General features: G+C 33.6%; 2 protein-coding genes across 2 annotated transcripts; both read right to left on the bottom strand.

The window, feature by feature from the left end:
- Positions 1 to 4,591: 4,591 nt before the first annotated feature.
- Positions 4,592 to 9,165, bottom strand: LOC137923611 (uncharacterized). Its single transcript, XM_068766828.1, has 5 exons — positions 9,142 to 9,165; positions 8,903 to 9,069; positions 7,646 to 7,817; positions 5,650 to 5,745; positions 4,592 to 4,729 (listed from the first exon to the last, which is right to left on the bottom strand). Exons 1-5 carry the CDS (start codon positions 9,163 to 9,165, stop codon positions 4,592 to 4,594), a joined length of 597 nt encoding a protein of 198 aa, XP_068622929.1.
- A 1,466-nt stretch (positions 9,166 to 10,631) lies between these two features.
- LOC137923610 (uncharacterized) lies at positions 10,632 to 21,355 on the bottom strand. Its single transcript, XM_068766827.1, has 6 exons — positions 21,289 to 21,355; positions 16,156 to 16,400; positions 14,640 to 14,880; positions 13,638 to 13,793; positions 12,505 to 12,576; positions 10,632 to 10,820 (listed from the first exon to the last, which is right to left on the bottom strand). Exons 1-6 carry the CDS (start codon positions 21,331 to 21,333, stop codon positions 10,632 to 10,634), a joined length of 948 nt encoding a protein of 315 aa, XP_068622928.1. The 5' UTR covers positions 21,334 to 21,355.
- Between the last annotated feature and the right edge of the window lie 1,764 nt (positions 21,356 to 23,119).

Here is a 23,119-nt window from a genome sequence, read left to right as displayed (position 1 = left end):
AGATCTTGTCTCTTCAGAAGGAGATCATTCTTCAATATTTTTCTCTATTTATCGTAGTTAACTTGATAAATGTTAGTAATATTGTTAATACTAAATGTTTATACTACTAATTAGAATTTACATCTCCGTAAATTGTCTTCATTTTCAATTAGATCACTTGAATTTAAAGCATAACTTAATGATATACTATATGATTAATATCACAAGCTGAAATGTAATTAAAACTAACTTACCTATTAAAATTAAATACATGTTTTGAGACAGTAACGAGTGCTTCTCACAGAAGTAGGTATTTAAACATGAGTGATTAGAATAAAGTTATGTTTTCCTATTCAATAGTAAATGCGAGTAAGTTAAATTATTATTTAATAGACTACATTTATCAATAGTTTTTACTTTGGTTTCGTAAGGGAATTTTCCAAATATTCAAGATACCCTAACATACAGGGATATTATCTAATAGATTCAGGCGTTACTTTGCGGAAGTCCATCCTAAGTAAGAAAAGGACCCACTATAACATTACTCCTCAGGATACCCCGTGGAGGGGTGAAACACGTGTTGAGTGAATTAACCGTGGTAGTTGTGTAATTCGCATTGTTTGCATGCGCATTTATCAGCGGGCTGGCAGGCGGTGTACTTTATTGCATGACTACCGCTGCATAGCGGAAGTAGCTATATAATTAGTCTCTTTCTTATACAGGAATAGGGGAGGGTTGATGTTACTACTACTTACTACCCATTGCAATCCATGGTGGTCGACCTGTGCCCTGATTTGAGGGACTCCAAGAACCTGTATATCCCCCCATAGATATCTTTGAAGGAGCTCTATGCCTTGCAATCGGCGTCTATAGGCTTAAACGACACTTGGAGAGAGAGTCGCTGGATACGGGCAGAGCAAAACCGCCTTACAGTGTGTATTTATCGGCTGACTTACTAATTATATTTATATTTCTTTTTACGTAATTCCCTTAGAAAGTAAATAAAAATCGTAATTATCTCATAGATATTTACAAGTTTATATGCATCTAATTTACCAGATCATGATTTTATCCCGTACAGTGCACACACTATTCATAATTAAAATCCAACGAAGCGTTCAAATTATACCGTTTCCCTATAAATTTTAATAAAGACGAATTAATCTATTGAAATACGATTTCAATCTTTGCTACCTGGATAGACATGGAAAATTTACGTAAAATCGAATACATTTCTCTTCATAAATATTGACGTAGACATTTTGATCATATTATTTTTCTGATCTATTTTAGATGTAGAAAAGTATTAAGAGGAATTCAGAAACGCTGCCATTTTTTAATAAATAATTATCAAATCGCAATCCTCTATAATTCCACTCATTACATAAGCCTCGTCGCAAGTATGCCCGAACACGTTGAACATGTCGTATGCAAGAATTAAAAGTTCCGTAAAGGACATCGAAAGGCAAAATACCGAAAAAAACAGATGCCAAGGCCTTGAGATTCTGAAAAAGAGTTCGAGAGCATAGCACATCATAGGGAGTTCAGCCACATGGTAAACAAACGATGCAGGCAGCTTTCTGCCGAGAAATAGGACTATTCATAAAAATCTTTACCTATCTTCCTAAAAAAATTACCCGAATTTGTCAAGCCGTTTTCTAGTTTTTTATTTTCCGTAGCTGGTATACTTGACAGACGTCCCGTTTTAACTATGATTGATTATTCATAGTTAAAACGGGACGACAACTGATTAGTTCAAACATTAATAAAGAAAAAAAAATTGAAAATATACTGCTTATTTTAATGGTTTTTAATACACTTTCACCGGCTGTATATAATATAATATGAAAAATATTCCTAACTTTTTTTACTCTTTCCCCATCTTGTTTTACAGACAGGGACATACGCCCTTCTATTTTCCTCTTCTTCTCATCCTTCACAATTTCTCTCTTTCTTCCCTCTTTCATCCTACATATTTTACACTCTCAGAGCACAGCAAGACAAAGGCAAGCCACCTTTAAATTTTAATTCTTGTCTTTTAGAACCTAATCCGATAAAATAGTAGTAGTCACCCAAGCCGAGAGTACCCCGGGAACCTTCGATAGTCTCTACTAAAAAAGAGTTCGGCGCCCTCTACGTCCTATCACTTCAAACCCGTTGACTCTACTAATGCCTTTTGAGCAGTAGTGGCAGTTCTGTAAAAAAAAACATAAAACCGTCTACAAAGTTTGTGGAAACTTATAAAAATAGATGAATGAAATTGATAAAGTCATTCTCAACTTATGGCATATGTTGTATATGTGTTACAATATGTGATATTGTTAATTCAACATGTATTTCATACATTACATGTTTATATTGGAAATCGTTTCTGAACGCAAAACCCTGCACTATAGGCACTCACGACCGCCGCACTTAAGTGAAAACATTTCAGTAGCTCTATTTAAAAGCTCGTTATTAAATCATACGCTTCGCCGGGTTTTAATCGGATTAAAGATAGTTAGGGGCTGAAGGAATTTACTCGGAACTTCTTATTAAACTGTTATATAACATTCCTAGTACAGTCGACTTGTTTGATTAGTACAGTGGATACTTTTCAAGAGTCTATACTATTAACTTGAACGTTTCGAGACGTGGTCCCTTACGACAGATTTCATAGGAAAGCTGGAAGTCACCTAGAGAGCAATGGAGAAGGCTATGCTCATAGTTTACTGAGGAATTAAGTCAAAAATAGAGAGACACTTAGAAAAACCAAAGTCATGGGCGTAATTCTGAGAATAGCTCAGTCGGCGCGGAACTTCGCTCATGCAACCGCTGGCCATTGGAGCCGTAAGGTTCTCGAGTGTGGGCTATGATCCCGTAGAAGAGGCGTGGGCCCCACTAGGTGGACCAACAACATAGGTAAGTTCGAAGGAAGTCGTTAGATGCGAGCAGCGCAGGATCGGCGATGTTTGAGAGAAGTCTATGTCTTTTTGTCGGCATCTAACGCCTGAAAAGAAGAAGAAAGTCCTGTTATATGTCCGACATACAAACGTCTCAAAAAAACTTAAATTTTAATGTTGATATTGTTTTAAGCCATAGTCTATCTAGTTATTTTGAAGGATGTTTATGAATAAAAATAAAAATTTAATATTTAAATTTCTGGCTTATTTTAAAATTAATACAGAAGAAATATTATAGACAGCAACACCAAAAATATTAGCTTCGTTCAGTCTAACCCGTACTAAAGCGCAGATTTTTATTAAGAGTTACCGTTTTATTTTGTGCTTTTTGCATATCCACTTTTTAATAACAATACATTAAAAATAATACAAAGTAAATGAATAAGCAAAAAAATCTTTAGAACAGTATTAACCCAACGATAGAGGATTAAGACTTGCGATCGTAGGTGCATTATGGAATTGCCAATTGTGATAATGGTATATCCTCCATAGGTATCTTTGGGGAAGGCCCATGCCTTGCAGCGAAGGTGACGACGATATTTTTTGACGCATATTTGTTCAGGGATCAGGTTTTGCTAATTCACTAAGATTAAACAATTGAAGGTATTAAACTATTGGATCTATAACTAAAAGGTATTATTATTAGTAAACATTAGTCAGTAAAATAAGAAATGTACGAAAAAGAAAACTTATTTTTGTAATTACTAGTTGTTAATTAATTAATCAATAAGTAGAATAATTATTCTGAAATGGATTTCGTTATTAATTTTTCTGCTTTAACTTTGTGAAATATTTAACTTTTGACAGCGCAGTGTGTCGGGCAGCGAGCTACAAATGGAATTTATGATTAGTAAATGGAAAGCAAGCCGCATCGTTTGCTGATGTGGTTAAACCGCAAATTCAAGAGAACATAAACACAGGTTTACTATTGTAAATTGTGTGATAGAAACAGTTTGGGCAATTTAAGAAAAAATATAATAACATTTTTTTAATATATCAAAGACAAACATCATGAATTACAAAATTTTGAAAATCGAATTTTGTAAACTAGATGTTTATAATTAAAAAATAAAGAAGACTAGATACAAAGATAGATAAAAACCAAGAAACCAAGACAGCGTGTAAATTAAGACAGAAGTAAGACAATATTTAAAAAATGTGCTGAAAAATTCAATACCCGACATTAAAGGTTTCTGCCAATAGACAGTAAAAAATTTACAGGTGGCGAAAAGAAAACTCGATGCTACATGCCACACAGCCAGCGAAACAATGAATTAATTACAAAGCAAACTTTTGGATCCCAGCCTGATCAGATTTTGTATCACTTTAAAATTTTATAACTGATATTAAGGATACTTTAGAAATTACTATTAACAGAGCCAATGGGATCGATGGCAGTCTTTATATTCAAAGTCCGTGACGTAACGAAACAGAGCCGCTAATTAACGAAAATGTCAATTAAATACAGCATAAATTTAATCACTTTCATATAATTTCATCTTTTAGATTCGATTTGATCAATCAGGCATAATAAATAACTTAACAGCCTGAGTCAAGGTTCCTTTAAAGTTCACAAACTTAATTTCTCTCAAGTCAGATCTTAAAAATACTTTAAAAACTAAATTCTCGCATTGCAGAGTAACAAGGGAAAATAAAAAACCGCAATGTGATCAACCAAGATTTTTAATCAATTCCTTTAAGTATCGTATGTCTTTCTTGTCGTGGATTTCTTCTTCCTCGCCATCAGAGGGAGCTGGTGCGCGAGTCACGTGACGCCGGCCCGGCAACTCCATGATGAAAGAACGTATCTGCGAAAAGCGTATCCTGATATTAACACAACAACTAAAATACTACTAACAAAAAAAACTTATTGTTACGTATTTACGACACATGTATTACGACTTAAATAGTTCGCAGGTTATCTTTCCAATAACAATAAGTAGTGAAGAAATTGTGTAAAAAAACCGAGACTATTACATTCACGTTGACAATATTATCAATATACAACATATATCTTCATGAACACACTTCCTGGAAAGCCATGGTGCGAGGATTCGACGAGTTGCCTCCACACTCTCTAGGACCGACTTTCCTTAGTGCTTCCCTTATTATGAGGTCCGTCACCACCCGCACACAGTCCGCCCATCGATGATTGCCCTCTTTATCTCTTCGCTCCTAGTACCCTCCATACAATCTAAAATATACCTTCGGCGATTCAAGCAACAACTCACTCTTATTTGTACTGTTGGTTTTGTATTTGTTCTTATTCGACTTAACAGTTAAAAGACAAAAAAAAACAAAAGTAACAAACAAATTTATGAAGTAATAAGGAAATAACTTAAAAACTAACTACTAACCAAACTAACTTAAAAAAACATTTATTTTTTAATCCACATATGTATTGTGTTAAATATTCAAGAACTGTAATTTTACTAGACGTTTAATATTTTTCTGTGCGAAATATTTCAGGCTCAATTTTCGTATGGGATTAAAATAATATGGAAAACCTAACAATTGTTATTTATACTTATAAAGACAGAGACCGATAAGCTCATGTTCCTAACGGTGACCAAACTATCGCAGGAGTTGGAGATACCAATTAGTGCTGCAATACAGAACGCAATCGACGGAAACAGCTTGTTGACGGAGGTAGAAATAGTCGCATTCCTAAGCAGAGGAAACAAAGGTAGAGAGATTGTAGAGGGATTGAAACCATACTTAATCTTACCTTATGATTGACAGCCCTGAAGTTTTGCAATAGTTTTAAGGACGATCTCTTCTCAGTGGGGTGGGATATTTGATATAAACGAACTGCGCGATGAAACTGCAAATAAGAATTTATTTAATTTAAGATCTGTCTTACTCTTACGAAAACATCAAAAGAAGAAAGAAAATATTTAATTCCTAGCTTCAGGTGTTTAAAGTATACGTATTGGCTATGGTAGAGTCCACTGTTGGATATAGCCCATATACCTCTCTTATTGAGTTCCAATAGGACCGGTTGAAAGCCACTTGTCTGCACTATCTTCCGTCGACCTTAACAAAACCGTTTGTTCATCAAGGGATTACATATTCTACTCTACAATTGAAAACCGAATTTATCATTAAAATACAATGATGTAATACGTATTATTATATAAAGAATTTATACTAACGAACTTAAAATTGATTTAAAAAATATTAACAATGTATTTTAAATAAAAATGTCTGTACTAATGAAGTCGGACCGCAAAATCAGTTAGCGATTTTTATATTAAATTATGCAGCAGTTGGCGCCGGTGATAAAAATTGCATTACGTAATCGCTCGTTAATTTTTACAGCAAACGATTGGAATAGTTTAATGTAAATGGAATTTAACGAAGATGAAATCCGCTACAGAATAATTATCATTAAGCATATTAAACAGCCCGATTATAGGATGCACCAGATGTCATTTATTAACTGTATAACTATTGTTATATTGTCTATTGCCAGTTTATATTGTCTACTTAAATATTATGAGATGCTGCCATTTTCACATTATTAATACTATTAATGATAGTTTATTTATTTTTATTGTAGATACAACTGACAGACGCAATGAATATAATTAATATACAAATAATTATAATAAACTGAGAGCAATGTATTATTTCCATAGGCCATGAAAAATTTGTTCTGATGCAAAAAGATAGTTCAAATATACACAAGATATAGTATGCCGTTATAAAAATATAATTTAACTATAACAGTTATTAATTTACTTTAAAATTATTGATTACTTAGATTTCTTTTGAGTTCAAAGCAGGAATTTGATAATCCGAAGAACTAATGTAATCGACAGCGTGTAACAAATTTGCACTTCTGACAATGGCAGGCCAAATAGCGCACAAAACTGATGTCCACTAAGGCCCTAAGATTTTAGAGTAGAAACCGTTAACAGTGAATTCGCTGAGTACCTACATAGGTTCAAACTCAGGAGGATTCCCTCGTGTATCTGTGACCTTGCAGTGGACCAGACCGTGGTCTCCTAGTCACCGGCTGTACAATATTTGGAGCGTTAAGGATTGAATGCCAGTCTCGGTTCCACGACAAGATAGAATTATCACCTCATTGGTGAACAAAGAGGAAAGCCACCAAATATGTCTGGATAACTGCAGAAGTTTATATTGAAAATTATCAAAAATAATAAAATAAAATAATAGTAGGAAAAGGAAAAGGAGATAATTTGTAAGTAATGACTAAGAAACCATGTGATATATATATATATATATATATATATTTATAAGAAATAACTAATAAAAGAAAATTAAGAAATTAAAGAATTGTAAATGTTCCATAAATATAGAGAATAAAATAAACATTATAAAGAAGCAATCTGTAAGTAATGGTAAACGAAAAGAAGCAAAGTATGAAAGATAAAGGAATGAGAGTAATGTGAGAAAATAAAAGAAGAATGATTGAAGGATATTAAGATATAAAACGAGTGAGCAAAATTTTCAATTTTTTTCAAAAATTGACAAAGAACGTGGAAAAACTAATAAGCCAAAATTGTTCCTGTGTGCCCGAAACGGGAAATATGTGAGAGCCTCCAAAAACTAGGAACAAGAGTGAAAACCACAGACCGGTCCTATTGGAATGGGGGAGGCCTGTGCCCAGCTGTGGGCGTCCTACGGCTAAAACGATGATGATGATTACTTGTAATTTATCATTAGTCTAAAATGTATTTTTAATATAAACTCACGCGTTCCAGCAAGCACCAAGTATCACGATACTGCTGCAAGAAGACCAAAGGAGTCAGTATGGAGGCGTAGAGGGCCGCCTCTCTATCCAACAAGTCCTCACCCTCTGACATGCCGTGAATAGTAGCGCGGTATTTGTGGAGAAATGCCGTGTTCGCGTGGTCCTTGTCGAAACTAAACAGACATAAAACCTGATAAATTTCTTAACATATTTATATACATATATGTATCATCTTGATCTCATGTTGAAAATCCACTGCCCTCGTAAAGCAGTTGACATTGGAACACTTATAAAAACGTGCTTAAATATATTATCAAACACAATATAGAAAAAATTGGAATCATAACTAAGTTATATGTCATTTAATGTTTTGTTTACTAAAAGTGATCTAACGATATGTCGATTTTAAACCGCCCATAAAAGTAATTATTAATTTGAATCAATTGCAGAAATTAACAGTGATTTATTTTATTCTTCGACATATTACACTGTTATTTATTTATCTTATTTTTTAAAAGACGTATGCTAATATCAGTTTTCAGAAACTTGTGATTTCATCCATCTTTTTTTAATCAGCTTTTTTCATATTTGATATCAAATTATTTTGTAAAAAATATTATTTTCAATGCCCTTTCCATTAATATGTCAGTTAACATATCGCACGAGGATTCGTTGTTTTCTTTTTTTGTGTTATTAATTTTAAAAATTACATTTTACGTAGCTAATGTACGTTGTTTCCATGCTGGAAAACTAATTATATTTCTTATTTATACAACACAGTATAGAATTAACAATGTTTTGTAATTTTCATATAGACTATTCATAGCAATGTAACATCTGTTGAGTAACCTAATCAAATTAAATATACAGGTTGCTTAGATGTAGGTGTAGTTGCTTTAAAAGGGAGAATGTTACCTTAATAGGAGCAAAAGCTATAAAGCTTTTACTCCTATTTTCAACCAACTGGAACATGATCACCCATATCGTGATATTAAATGTGTTACATAATTTTTTTTAATTGTAAATCGACAGACCAAAAAGTAAAAAAAAAAAGTCTGCAGTAACAAATAGTAAACAATTAATTTTAAAATGTAGTAATGAAAATTTTAGAAAATCTTTTCCTTTATACATAATAACATGTCACAACAATATATATTATATATAATCTATAAATTCACCCATTTAAAAAGCATATATAAATATATACTTTATGTAGCAAGTGTGATAACTCTAGTAAAGTTTGTACACTGATACCCACTACGGCATTATGGCGTAAACGCGTCTCACGATGTCCCTAGGAGTGGGTTTGACGCGTCCACAGCTCTCGTCTATGTCATCCTGTCTCTTGGCCAGCTTATACGCTTTGTCTCCAGGGGCAGCTTGATCACGTTCGACAGGCACCAAAATCGCAGTCCTCGATGACGGCTAACAAATAAAACTAACATAATATTCCACTTTTGTTTCAATGGTTCTAGATTTACTGTGTCTTATCTTCACCGTCAACATCATCACCATCCTCATGTCAGATGATAGACGCCTACTGCAAAGCATAGGCTTCCACTTAAATAAAGGCACAGTGACTGGTTTTATCTAATCATTACGTTGTCGTCTTTCCCTTTGAATCTTAAGAGATATACATAGACAACAACAACTTATATTAAATAAAAAAAAATTTAAAAACTTTACTGTAATCTCCATTGATAATTAATCAGTATAAGAATACACAACGAAAGACAAAGCCTGCCAGAATTTGCCTAAAAACACTGAGTACTGTGCTATACAGGAAACTTAATCTAATAAAAAATATCTAAACTCTAAATACGATAACATCTTTAAAATAATTCGATATAAGATCATCGCATATATCTCTAAGTCTATTCATACCGTACTAATAGAGTAATACTAACCACATTTATTAATAATAATGATAATACATAAAATTGTAAGTCCATCGTAGATATTTTAAATTACTCATGATAATTTAAACATTTGGTCAAAAAGCAAATTATAATCATTCTGCCAATGTGACATATCAAATATTTGTGAAACAACTTTAACACAAACTGACAGGACGTATAGATATTAAAATATATTTTTAATCTTGCTAAATACTATCAGTTATCTGTTGTAATAATAATTCTAAATGCATTGGATGCTCGTGTCAGCTAAATAGATACATATTATGAGATTACTTTTTGCTCTGGTGCTATAAAAAGAGCTGTAGCGTAGAAATTATAGTAGTACACTGAGTATACCATCGTAACATAACCGCCGACATGGTCAAGGTCGACGGAAGTCGCCGGATGCTGGAAAGGTAAGACTGGTCATGGTGGCGTTCTTTAGGGGAGGCCTACGCCTTGCAGTGAGTGTGAGATACGATCCCAATCGCGTAATATTGCAAGTGATATAATGAACCGAGTCAAAGTTCCCGAGGGAGCCCTCTAAGCCCTACGTAGTTTTATTTTTATGACCCCCGCCATTGGGGATCTCTCTTTCCACTTTCTTTCCCCTACCCCCCCTCCCTTTTGTTGGGGACGCCGTGACGCAGTGACGCCATGACGCCGTGACGTGGTGAGTTGACGTTGGACAAAATATATTTACCAAATACTTTATAAATAAGACACTTATTATTGTAATGACAAAAACACACAGATAGGAGGAAAAAAATTATATATACATACACATACATTATATAATATTTGTATTTGTAAGTATATACTTAATTCGCAATTAAAGAAGCCACGTTGACTCTTACGTCAAAAGACTGTGAACATTCTTTTTAAACATTCCAATTCGCTGATTCTCTGAAACCGTGACGTAGGAATAGTAAGACTAAAAGAAATCAGATTTGAGAGCAGAACAAAGAAGTAAAAATTATTTTAACTTGCGGAAATTTACTTCATTCATTTTTATATTTAATACACGCAAGATCCAGGAAAAAAAATTAATAATAATTGAATACATTTATTAATGACACAATAAGGACGTCAGAATAAAGCAAATACAGTGAACACTGGACAAAACACCGTCACATGCGCTGCACGACTTTTTGGCGGGATGATACCGGCTTCCTCCATGGCGTTTGCAATCTGCTGCGCTTGCTCCAGCACCGGAGTGCTGGAGAACTCCGTCTCCAAACTTGGCATATCTGGCTGTTCTTGCTCTTCTGGCTGTTCCTGAATAAAGAGGATTAACGCGTTACTATATTAATTTATTTACTTTATTGGAGATAAACAGTAACAAAAAGTAGTAAGAAAGTACAAACTAGAAGCATAGACATAAAAAATTAGTTAAAATTGCTACCTTATAACTATCTCACTGAAAACATTTAATGATTTATGGTCAAACAATGACAGAACAAGTAAAAACATTAATAAACAGGGGTCAAAGACTATGGTTTATAAACTTATATTATGTTTGTTTATTTATCTATATCATATATTTATATTGTGGTTTAAATTGTATTGTGTGTACCCAATAATTTCGAACGAAATTGTCTTTTAAGAGATACAAGAGAGCACGAGAATATATCAATATCACTAATATATGTATTGTGGAGGTCACACATTCTGTATAAGGGTGCACGTTTACCAATATTTGTCTTAGCCGTTGATAACAAAAAGAGAGATCTAGAACGCGTTCTTGCTGCAGGAATTCGAAAGTTTACCTCGGACAACAGTTCTGAACAGTTAACGTTGCCACCACAAATATTTTTAAGTGTAGTGGCGTCCATTAGACAACGTCGATCCTTCAGTGATAACATTTGGTATCTGCTTAAAAACATTTTATAAGAAATTATAAAATATTTTTTTTATAGTTACACTATGTGGACTAACTACACAATTAATACCTTGCGGGAAGTCAGAGATGCAGGCAAAGCAAGACAGGTGACGTTATGGCTATGCCTGGCAATGGACGTCTATGTAACGTGATGATCGTGAACTTTAAATATGTTACTACAGTGATTAAAATAAAATTATTGTGTACTGTCTGTCCCTGCAAATTTTGATCTGTCAGAAGTTACTGGCCTAACGCATTCGAATATTAAAAAAAAACAATTAATTTTACTTATTTACAAAGTGCACTTTATACAAGTTGCTTGGAAATAGGAGCTTTTAAGCTTTTACTGGCATAGCCTTTTACACCTATGACTAATCACCTTGATTTTCTGTAAAATATGACAGATTTGACTTCGATTGATTTTTACCGCTCTGCCATTGAAAAATTGTGTCCTAGATGGCAAAAGGTTATAGATAACGAAGCTGAATATATTGTGGATTAGAAATAAAAACTGATTAAAAATGTGAATTTAGCTTAAGAAAGCGAAATTACTTTCCGGTCTCCCTAATATATATCCTATCCAAAAAGCGATGGTTTTAGAAATAACAAATAACGCAATGATCATGTAGTAAAGTGTCCAATATTTGGATTACGACGTAAATCAAAATTAATTTTGTTTAGTAGCTGTCCCTGTAAATATTTTACTTTCAGAAGATAAAGTCCAGTCGCATTCCCATAAAAAAAAATATTTCTCAGTGTGGTAATATCGTCGGTGTCGCTTCAACCCATAGACGCCCACTGCCAAGCATAAATTTCTCCCAAAGATATCTGACGGGGATATATGACAATGGCCAAGTTCCACGGTTTGGCGATCGCACTGTGGTATTATGGTACGCGAAGGATATTGCTGCTGATCCTCTAGAAACTTATTTGCGAACAGTGGCAATCCGTTTGAATTATATAATATTGTATCCCGAAAATCGAACCCGCAACCTACGATCGCAAGTCTGTAACCAATGAGCTACCACTGCTCAAAATGTGTTCACGTTGAAGTATTAGGAGTGATGATTCCCATCTTACCATTTCTTCCCCACTGGATCGAGGCAGTTTCGCCAATATGTCAACCGTCTCAATTGGCGACGTTTGTACGAGCTGCAAGAAATAATAATTGACGTATATTTGGGTTTACAGAAATATGGGATAAAAAGACTACCAAGCAAGCATATAATGAACACAAAGTAATTACATTGTGTTCATGTTATGCTTGCTTAAATAAGCATACTTTATCTAGAGATTGGTATCTATAAAAATATTAGCCTATTTGAAATGATTTATTTCCTGTTCCTGTTTGTTAATGTGCAAATAAATTAAAATTTATGAATATATTAAAACCAACCTTAGAAGATATTAATATAGGTTCCATGTCTAAAACGTTTGCCTTTATTTTAATTAACATATACTACTAAATCTGGTCATATTTTATTATAATTATGGAAAAGAAAGGAAAACAATCAATACAAAACCACAATCTCACACTTGCACTAAAACGGTATTCAAGTAACTTTAGGTTCACTTTTTAGCAGTAACCACCGTGTATGCAATACAAATAAGTTACGATAAGTTCGACGATGACGTCGACATTATAGCAAACGTAAATGAATAACGTGATAAACTTTTTTGATTTCAAAGAGCACGAACCATTTTTTAAATAGTAATACAGGATTATGTTGTTGAAACCATTAACTTCGATAAACTTCGTTTAATCATACACAAAATGACTGGTTACGGGCTTTAAATTTTTAAATATGTTTACATATTAAACGTGTATAGATCCACTTACTGTCAATTAATATATTGTACACCCAATCTAAAAATTTATGGTTTCAAAAATAATAATATCACATTATCATCATACAGTAAAAAAGAGAAAAATTCAAAATTCAGACAGACATAAAATAATTAATGTGTATTAACAATTGTTTATCTGTCTCTGCAGAGACAATACTGCCTGAAATATTGACCTATCGCTTTGTACAATGTAAATAGGAATAGATGTAAAATATTTACAACCTTTTGCTGATAAATGAGCTTTCCATTCAAATCTCTAATATAAACACTTATTAACTTATTAATCTCCCAGTATAGTGTACGGCTTATCGAGTAAACGTCTTGATTGTTTTCGACAGTTTTACGCGAATCTCTGTATCAAATACCTTAAGTTCAGTAGTCTTCTTCTGGTACATGTTAAGTGGCGTCACGTTTTGAATAAACTCTTCCATTATAAAACGCGCGCGTGCCACTACCGTCTCCAGGACACGCAGATGCTTCGCTATATCCGTTGGCTTTGTTGACATCAAGTATTTGTTCACCTAAACAAATCATTATTTTTGTATTCGTTAATCTAAAAGTTTTTGTTTTTTTTTTTTAATACTAGCTGGCCGACAAGATAGTCAAGATCGTAAGAAGCCGCTGCGGATATTTGGGGGGGGGGGAGGGAGGCTATACCTTGCAGTGAGCCTTTATCGACTGATATGATGACATGGTGATGGTTTTTTACGATGAAAAGTTTTTGACACGTAACAGTCTAACAGATTCAAGTAATAATACTTATTTCAAAGCGATTATTTTATTCACTGATTCAACATCATCGACATTTCAGCGATAAGACCGCCACTGGTGAACACAGGCCATAAAAAAACAATGGATTTATGAAACACAGCATTTTTTGACATTATTGTTCGATTAACTTCAAATGTTTTTCAGCTAAGAATAAAATTTACTTTAGTCTGTATGGTAATGTTCCTCCCATAAGAGTCTTTATTATACCTCACCTAAGATACAAAAAATGTAGTCAAATAAATTTAATTTTTTTTCGAAGTTTAAGCTTAGCAAAACGTGTTACTCATTTTATTTATATAGAAAAAAAGATAAATATTGATAGATGAGTCAGTCGCATAACGATTGGATATAACTAAATACATACAAACATATTGACTTCAGAGTATAAATGTTAAACATTGTAAAACTTACAATCGGTTTAAGACGATGGTATTATTGCTTTAAAATATTGTACAACAGCTAAATAGGACCTGTTTGACTGAAAACCGGAGGATAATGACGATTCACTGCGGTTTTAACACGTAAGGACTGTAGATGAAATGATGATAAAAGTCATGAACCTTTAATCTCTTTTATCATATAAAAATAATACTAACCTTGTGAATAGGACACCAACCATTATTCCTCGTTGTAGTCGTATCTGTTACCAGCATCCATACTATCGCTAGAATTCTCGGAAAGGTGATGTGGGGCTCGCCCATCATCATCATAGGCGTCTTCACCAACGACTCGAGGTCGGGCTCCGAGTCCAGCATGGACGTCTCCACCAGCAATTTGGTACGCAATAGCACTTGGATCAATTCTGGTACTAGAGTTCCATCGTCTCCTTCGAGATTCCTTTACAAATACATGATGATAGGTCATTATTTTCACAGCCACATCTTAGTTTGAAATCAATTGTAAAAAAGCCAATACATCTTTATTTACAGGAGGCCTTCGTAAAAACAATCATGTATAAATTTAAAAAAAATTCTGCACGATACCTTTTTAAAAAATCCTGTCATAGAAAAAAAAATGATAATAAAACTTCAGGATGAATTGATCTACCTATTGTATTACAGATTATTGGGGGAGTTATGATAAAAAATCCGTTTTAAGTTTGATACGTGCCTTTCCTAAGTAAGGGTGTCTTTGAAACCCCTGTAACTTTAAGTTGAAAGATGTCCAAATATTTTAGCTTTTATCGAGTTGTGCTCTTCTGACCTTATACTTTTTACAAATAAATAATTACAATTAATAAATAAATAAGTATAAACACAGCGGTACGTTTCTTGCGTAGAAGGATATTTATAGTGATAAAATATTGTCATAAAATATACACACAAATTACAGAGCATAGACGTGTGTTGAAACTCCCTGTGTTCTTTAAAAAAGATTTATCAATGTAAATAAATATAATACAAAGAAATTAAAAACATGATTAATTCCTTAGACAATCAAACCTAGTTTTATAATTGGAAGTAGAAAGACAAAGGCATAGCGAACGGTGATAGTCAACGCTTACATTGGTGATGAGTGATAGAGATTCATAGTGAACACTCACTGCAAACGTAATAGTAATGATAATCTTAATAGCAATTATCTTAACATTGATTCTTATTTTAAATACATTTTAATTTTGTGATACAGTAATTTTTGTTATAATTAAAACATCTATCGTTAATTTAGTTCGCTGATGGAATATTGAATTATCTATTCGCGGCAAAACTTGCAGAAAACCAGTCACTCGCGGTCCGCTGTTTAATTATGCCCAAACCAAACCAAATCAAAGATGCGCGTCAGGAAATATCGATATTTATGGAATATATGAGTGACATCTATGCTCATAACTTCTCTGAGATCGAAACAGAAATGAGACGATTTTTTGACGAATATCAACCGTCACCATCGCCGTCGCCGTCACCGTCGCCGTTCCATCACCGTCACCATCCCGTCACCATCCCGTCACCATCCCGTCACCATCCCATCACCGTCCCGCCACCGTCCCGCCATCGTCCCGTAACCGTCCCGTCACCGTCCCGTCACCGTCCCGTCACCGTCCCGTCACCGTCCCGTCACCGTCCCGTCACCGTCACCGTCACTGTCCGTGACATCAATGTATTAATAACTTACTTAAGCAACTCCAGCATCAACTTGCCAACTTTGCCAGACGACGGGCGCGGGTAATTGATGCACTCAGTTGTGATTACCCTCGCAGGAGCTGAAGGCTCTGTCTCATACGCCGCAACGAGCTCACGCTGTCGCGAATCTTCGGCAGCGAGCCAGTCCAGGGTCAGTGCTGATCGGTATGCTTGTATCCCGGACAACGTGGTACGGGTCACGTTACCCGGAGCGTAATAATAATCTTCCGCTTTAACCTAAAAAATAAAAATCATTCATATATAAAAGAAAGGTAAACTAATTATAAACATAGATATGTACATTGCGTGTTCCTAAGTTTTTTTGTTCGTAATATGATATATTTTTCGATAGAGTGTTTTATTTAAGTTTTTCTTTGTTTGATTGTTCGTCAAAAAGCACTAGCCAAAATCCTTTTTTAATATTTAAGATTTTTAAACGATCACACAGCTCGGGAATAAACTACTCTAATTACTGTATTAAGAATAATTATAAAAGTGATTACAAAAATAAAAGTTGTGAAATCCAGCTCAAAGCTGCTCTAAGAATGTCAACACAAGAACACTTTAAATGTTCCAACTTTATTAATATTATGATTTAATGGCGTGAAAGATATTAAAGAACAAAAAAAACAGTTAAAATAAATGTTAAAATGAATGTTTAAATGATAATTCAACATTTTTAATACGATTTCTTATGTCATTAATATTATATTATTATAATTTCAATGTAAAATATCAAAAGCTCGTCGCCGCTCTCATTTCAGTTTCGCAAGGCGAACGGAATTGAAAAAGTTTTTAATAAACGTAATATAATTCGAAATTCTGGCCTCCCATATCGTTCAACTTTTATCCCTTGTCTTTTATTTGTTTGAAAATATAATACAGCGAAATTGAAGCGCTCGATGGAAATTGTCGGTAAACATGTTTCTGGAAGATAATTATTTTAAATGCATATGTCGCTTATTCGAAGATTTGTTTAAACATTTTTTTTTACAAATAATACTCGCGAACACAAACTTAAAAGTCTGCGTCATTTTTTTTATCTAATGCCCTCAGAAAATAAATTGATGTCTGGACAAAATAATGGATCGTTAAAAAAACTTTATGGTATTACAAAAACATTCCCATTTTTAAAGCTAACTTTTAAACCTACTCAAGTGGGATTTTATTTTGTTATCACTTCCACATTACATTTAATGAAAAATGTAGAGGAATTCATTCCTAATCATTGTTCCACTTTAAAAACCTTTCACTCTGTAATTATTTTTGTACAAATTCTTGTCAAATTAAATGCGTATTAAATACCTAGTCTTCCCATGGATTTAACGGCCTACCAATACTGTAAAATATCACATGTAACCGTTCTAGTCTAGAATCCCGAGAGAATCATTGAATTTAGATACTTTAAAGAGTTTTAGGATAAACGCCTTCTGGACTCAGCTACCTTAAAGGTATACTTTGCAACATCATAATCATTTCAGTCGTGGAACAACTACATAACACAGATCTTTTTTTTTCTTACATAGATTTCTAATAACATCAGTTTTTTTTTTTTAATATGAAAACAGTAAAACGGTAAAAGATAGGAAGAAAGTAAAATAGTTAACAAAACGTTAGAATAAATAAATCTAAATGTGATACCAACCGCGATAATATCTACAAATTTAATTAGTAAAAATGGTTTAAGCGCTTAATAAATTGTGATAAAAGATTTAAGTTAGGTGAAGAATGAAAGGTGATGAAAAGGAGGAAAATAAAAATGGATGAGTATGTAAAATCATGTCAAGTATGTTAGAAGACCGAATGAATGATCTTAAAAAGACTGAAAGACTGAACAAAATTGTAAGCTCTCTGTCCCTAAACGAGATAGGGATTCCCCCTAAGCGGCCCCCAACAACGGAGGCCATAAAAAAGTACCGGTTTTAAAAGGCCAGCATCCAGCGTCTTTCGACGACCTAAACAATATCGTGTGTCTATCTTATAGATGGATGAGCTACATTGCGCTTTTCAGTCCGTGGTTGCACTCCATTGCAAAAAAGAAGATATAAAATAGACAGTTTCCAATAAACAAATTCTATCACCTTTTCTGTGGGTAGTGAATGTCTAAATTCATTTTAATAGCTGTCTACAAAAAACAATTTAAAGATTAAATCCAATTAACATTTTGCGAAATGTTGAAGAGTCCATTAAATAAATTACCGATCATAAAAATGTTAAACGGCTAACCCCATAAAAAGGTGTAAGTGCCAAAGGACTTTGTTACAACACAATATTTCAAAACAACTTACAGTGAGCTCCCGAGTTATTTTCTTAGATTTAATTAAAGTATACTAAATTTGATATACAGAAAGAAACGTTAACTTCTTGTAAATTATTTAAAATCATCATCAACTTTGTAAATAAAATTTTCTAAATTGGTAGCCCAATTCCTTCTTTTATATGTAAGTACACAGACAATTGAATGTGCTCCTCTTGTAACTGCCATCCCTCAGAAGGACAAAAAATACTAGAGCAATAAATGTTATGTACAACACAAGTCCGTTTATTGATCTTTTTTGTTATTAACAAATGCTTTTTACCAGTTGGCATTTTCAGCCTCAACGCTTGAGGCAGACTCGCACTACAGACGTTTCATCATTATTATGATCATTTGCCGAAAGACATCCAGTGCTGGACATAGCGGAGGTCATAGATTTCCAATAGGACCGTTTAGAAACGGCCTGAATCCTTTTTCCTCCGACCATCTCAAAAACATTTGACCACCTTTTGGGTCGTCCTACGCTGCGCTTTCCCTACTATGATCTTCATTCCAGAACACCCAGCGGCCATCAGCTGATTCGATATACATAGCCCTTTCGATAGCACTAGCGACTGTATCCTTACCAATGAAGTGCTTAGTCTATAACAACAAAGCTGGAGCTCCACCAGAAATTCATCAGTGTCACAATTGGTCACTTGATTCTCATTTAAATGAATAAGGTCGCAGAACTATTTCTGCCCAATTATATTAGATCTCAAATAGAATATTGAGTACTTCGTAACTACTGACCATAAAATAATTGCCGCGCTAAAAGATGATACGCAAAATCCACGAATTTTTAACATGTTATAATATATGAAAAAAATTATTTTTTCCGTCTTATCAATGTGTTTAAATTTTTTGTTATCGTATTCATGGACAGTTAAAATCATTATTAAAATCAATGTGCACAGCGAGATTTTATATCAAGTATATTTCAAAGACCGTATATTATCAAGTTTCTACGTTTTAATTATTAATATATAACATACATATTCCTGTACTCCTTCAAATTAGAGAAAAATAATTGCATATCCAATTTCTTTTCAACTTTGTACATTATACATAATTTTTTTTAAGTAAAGGTAAGCCTATAATACACAAAGTTGAAAACACAACATTACTAAAACAAAATAATAGGGACGCATTAAACCTTTGAGAGTACCAACTCGCGACAATTTTATGAAGCCGAAAAGTAAATGGCCCCTGACTAAGGGGGCAACTTTTTACATTTTATAAGCATTATTTCAAGATGGAGTCGTACTTGTGATTTTTCGACTATTTTAAATATGCTACTATTATTACGCAGTGATAAAACATTATAATAAATGTAATATATAAAATCTATTAGTTATTCATTTTTCCTTATTTCCACTATAGCTTATATTAATATTCCAATTATATTACATATTGGTAGGGCTATATAATCTATCGGACTATAGTGACCGTGCTAGACGCGGTTTAAGTATTAGCCTAAATCGATGTCTGGATCACTATAGCACTTTATTTTCTACCAAAGTGACCTGAAAACTCGGGAGCCTGAACTGAGTTTCCCAACGTAGCCCTCAAGTAGTCACTAAAAACAGTGCCAGGCTAAGAGCCGTCATCGCTGTACTGCCTTCAATCTGTCTAAACTGCAAATACCTATAAAGGCAGCTAGTAATCCAAACGGAAAATTTACCCTTATTTGAAATTGACACTACTAATTTGAATTCCTTTTTTAGAATATTCCTCAATGCTATAAGATAATGGTCTAAAACCAATCTATATTACTAGTGATGAATTACTGCAGTGAAACGTGGTCTCGCACTTCGAAACAACGGGCCACGGAGAAGATTATATTCATGATTACCCTACGAGTCATTTCATTCCTGGTTCCATCACCAGGAATAAAATGACTCGTAGATGAGTTAAAGTACCCAACATGACCCATACTGGCAGGTCACATGAAGCGTAGAATGTATATCCGCTCGGACCTTAGAGTTCGGCAATCGTAGCGTAGAATGTCCACAAGGTAGAGAGATAACGTTTAGGTCATCAGAAGACTGGACGCTGACGGCTTTTTCCAGCCGCACAAGGTAGGGAGATAACATTTAGGTCTTCAGAAAACTGGACGCAGACTGCTTTTTCCAGCCGGTCCTATTGGAAATCTATAGAGCTGGCTTACGTCCAACACTGGACGTTCTACTGCAGAAATAATAATTATGATAATGAAAATTAATTTTGTTTATGATAGTTACATAGTCAAGGTCGCGGATAGTCGGTGGACTCGAGCAGCGCAAGACCGGTTATAATGACGATCTTTGGGGGAGGCCTATACCTTTCAGTGGTCGTCTATGTGCTGATATGATGTTGATGATGAATTAATATGACAAGTATTATCCACCATTTTAAATAGTTTCAACCTTCCCCTATAGCAGAAACACAACAGAGCATATAAATAAGAAAAGGACCAATATTTAGCCACTTCCGCACATGCAGTGGTAGTCGTGCAACAAAGTGCACCGCCCGCCAGCCCGCTGATAAATGCGCATGCTGCAAACAATGCGAATTACACAACTGCCACCGTCAAATCACTCAACACGTGTTTCACCCTTCCGGGGTATCTTCAGGAGTTATGTTACACCGATTAGTGTCACTAATTTATCAGCGCACTACCACTACTACCACTGCATGTGCATAAGTGGCTTAATATTGATCCTTTTCTTACTTAGAATGGACTTCCGCAAGGTAACGCCTGATTCCATTAAATAGAGCATATAAACACAGCGATTGTGTTACACTTTGTGAGTGCTTAACACAAAATACAAGAGAACAGATACATACCGCAAAACACACGAAAATAAGCAGAATTAATGTATACATTAACATTGTAACTTATAATTTCTCCAATTTATTATAATACGTCATGACATCTTAGATTTTATTGAGACATGAAAGAAGATTAGCTTTTTATAACGTCTTATTAACATGACGGTAATACAGATTAAATATCGATTTACATTATAAATGTAACAATATGTGAAGCTTAAATATTATCCCTTTTTTTACTTATACCTTGGTATATATTTCATATTTTTAACACGAGACCTTCGTTGCCGTATTGAAATAAAAATTTCAAAATAGTCTAATCGTAAAGTTTATCGGATAAATCTGATATAGTTTTGTCAGCTTTACCTGTTTTAAAAATTGTGAAAAGTATGTTTCTTGCGGGAGCATCTTCTTACCTCATTAACCCTTCGTTTGCCGCAAGATGGCGCATGTCAGTGTTAGAAACGAATTTTTTATAACGATAAATAAAATGTTACTTTTTATGATCCTGTGGTCTGTAGTACATCCAGAGCAAGCGATTTTGAACTGTATTTCAAGGTGATTCGATATAATGTAGCCTACTTTATTTCGGGCATCTGACCCGTACTCACCCATTGGGACATCGGACAGATATGTCCACAGGCAATTGACAGGTTAATAGTTGGTGTACTGTTTTATATAGTTCAAATGTATAGGGGTAAATCAGCCGCCTAAGTTGGCACTTACAACTGAAGAGATAACAGTAACTTAAAATCACGACAAGTTTACATTAGGTTTATAAATGTAGTTAAATTCATCATAATCGATTAACGTGATTATTGAAATAGAAGACAAGACAGAGTTAATTCTGAAATTCTATAACACTCCTATTACAATATATAATACAATGTCAATCAATAATGTGATCTTAATCTGATTGATTTACTTATTCTTAATTAAATATTATTAAATAAATAAATATAGCTTTTTGAATGAATTTGAATTTTCATTGCGTCATCTTCAGCGGAGCATCGAAAAGAGGAATTCGACAGAAATATAATTCTTTATTTACATCTGTAGTGACAGGACGACAGGTGACGATGACGCCCTTACAAACCCAATCGGTTTTTATTACCCTATATACATTACCAAGCTCAGAAAACTGTTCGATATAGACAAAGCTCTACACAAAAAAATCAAGCCGATCTATGATATCTTAATCTTGTTTGTGCCAAATCAAATGCCGGGTACTATAAACTTCATCAATAAGAAGATAAAATCGACTCATTATTCTTACGAACAAGGATGAACAGACACTTTCAATTAATTTACTTTATTTTTTATAAATAAACAATCAGATGTGAAAATAAAACACAAATTATGGTAACATATATTTATTTAAAAAATAAATTATATCGTCTATATTTATACAAATGTTATCTGTGACATTAAATACTTACCAAATGATTTGAATTACACTCCTTTAATCGCTATGAACACATATTGTAAGCACCATAATGAGATATATAAATATAACATTGTTTTTATAAACAATTAAAACATTCCCAAAAATATTTACATAAGTATATTAATAACAAATTCAGATTTATCAGCGGTTACAAACTTGTATAAGTATGCATAAATGAAACTATAAATGTATACTTCAAAATTCTGATAATTTTTTGTTAAAGATATCAAAAAATAGTTTGATTTTCAAAACAATTTATTCCTACCATGTATTTACATTTACATGGCAACAATGAAAATTCTTTCACATCTTATTATTTAAGTATTGATTTTTTAATTATTCATGCCCGTATCACCACCAACTTTTGATTAACGTTGATTTATGGGAAAGTACGTATAT

The sequence above is a fragment of the Battus philenor genome, unplaced genomic scaffold (assembly GCF_028537555.1).
Source record: "Battus philenor isolate CCGP_79_NKW_IND1 unplaced genomic scaffold, ilBatPhil1.0.hap1 SCAF_22, whole genome shotgun sequence".
Lineage (NCBI taxonomy): Eukaryota > Metazoa > Arthropoda > Insecta > Lepidoptera > Papilionidae > Battus > Battus philenor.
This window is presented reverse-complemented; position numbering and strand designations above follow the sequence as displayed.

Bases quoted from the DNA above. Each gene is read 5' to 3' on its own strand.
- LOC137923610 (XM_068766827.1), bottom strand. From the start codon at position 21,333: ATGTTAATGTATACATTAATTCTGCTTATTTTCGTGTGTTTTGCG. The intron at 14,881-16,155 runs GTAAGTTATTAA...GTATTTGTAAAG, and splicing joins TTGATGCTGGAGTTGCTTAA to GAATCTCGAAGGAGACGATG. The intron at 12,577-13,637 runs GTATTTGATACA...TATTTCTTGCAG, and splicing joins AGAAGACTACTGAACTTAAG to CTCGTACAAACGTCGCCAAT.
- LOC137923611 (XM_068766828.1), bottom strand. From the start codon at position 9,165: ATGAGGATGGTGATGATGTTGACG. The intron at 9,070-9,141 runs GTGAAGATAAGA...TTTATTTGTTAG, and splicing joins GGATGGTGATGATGTTGACG to CCGTCATCGAGGACTGCGAT. The intron at 5,746-7,645 runs GTGAGTTTATAT...TCTTATTTGCAG, and splicing joins CTTGGTGCTTGCTGGAACGC to TTTCATCGCGCAGTTCGTTT.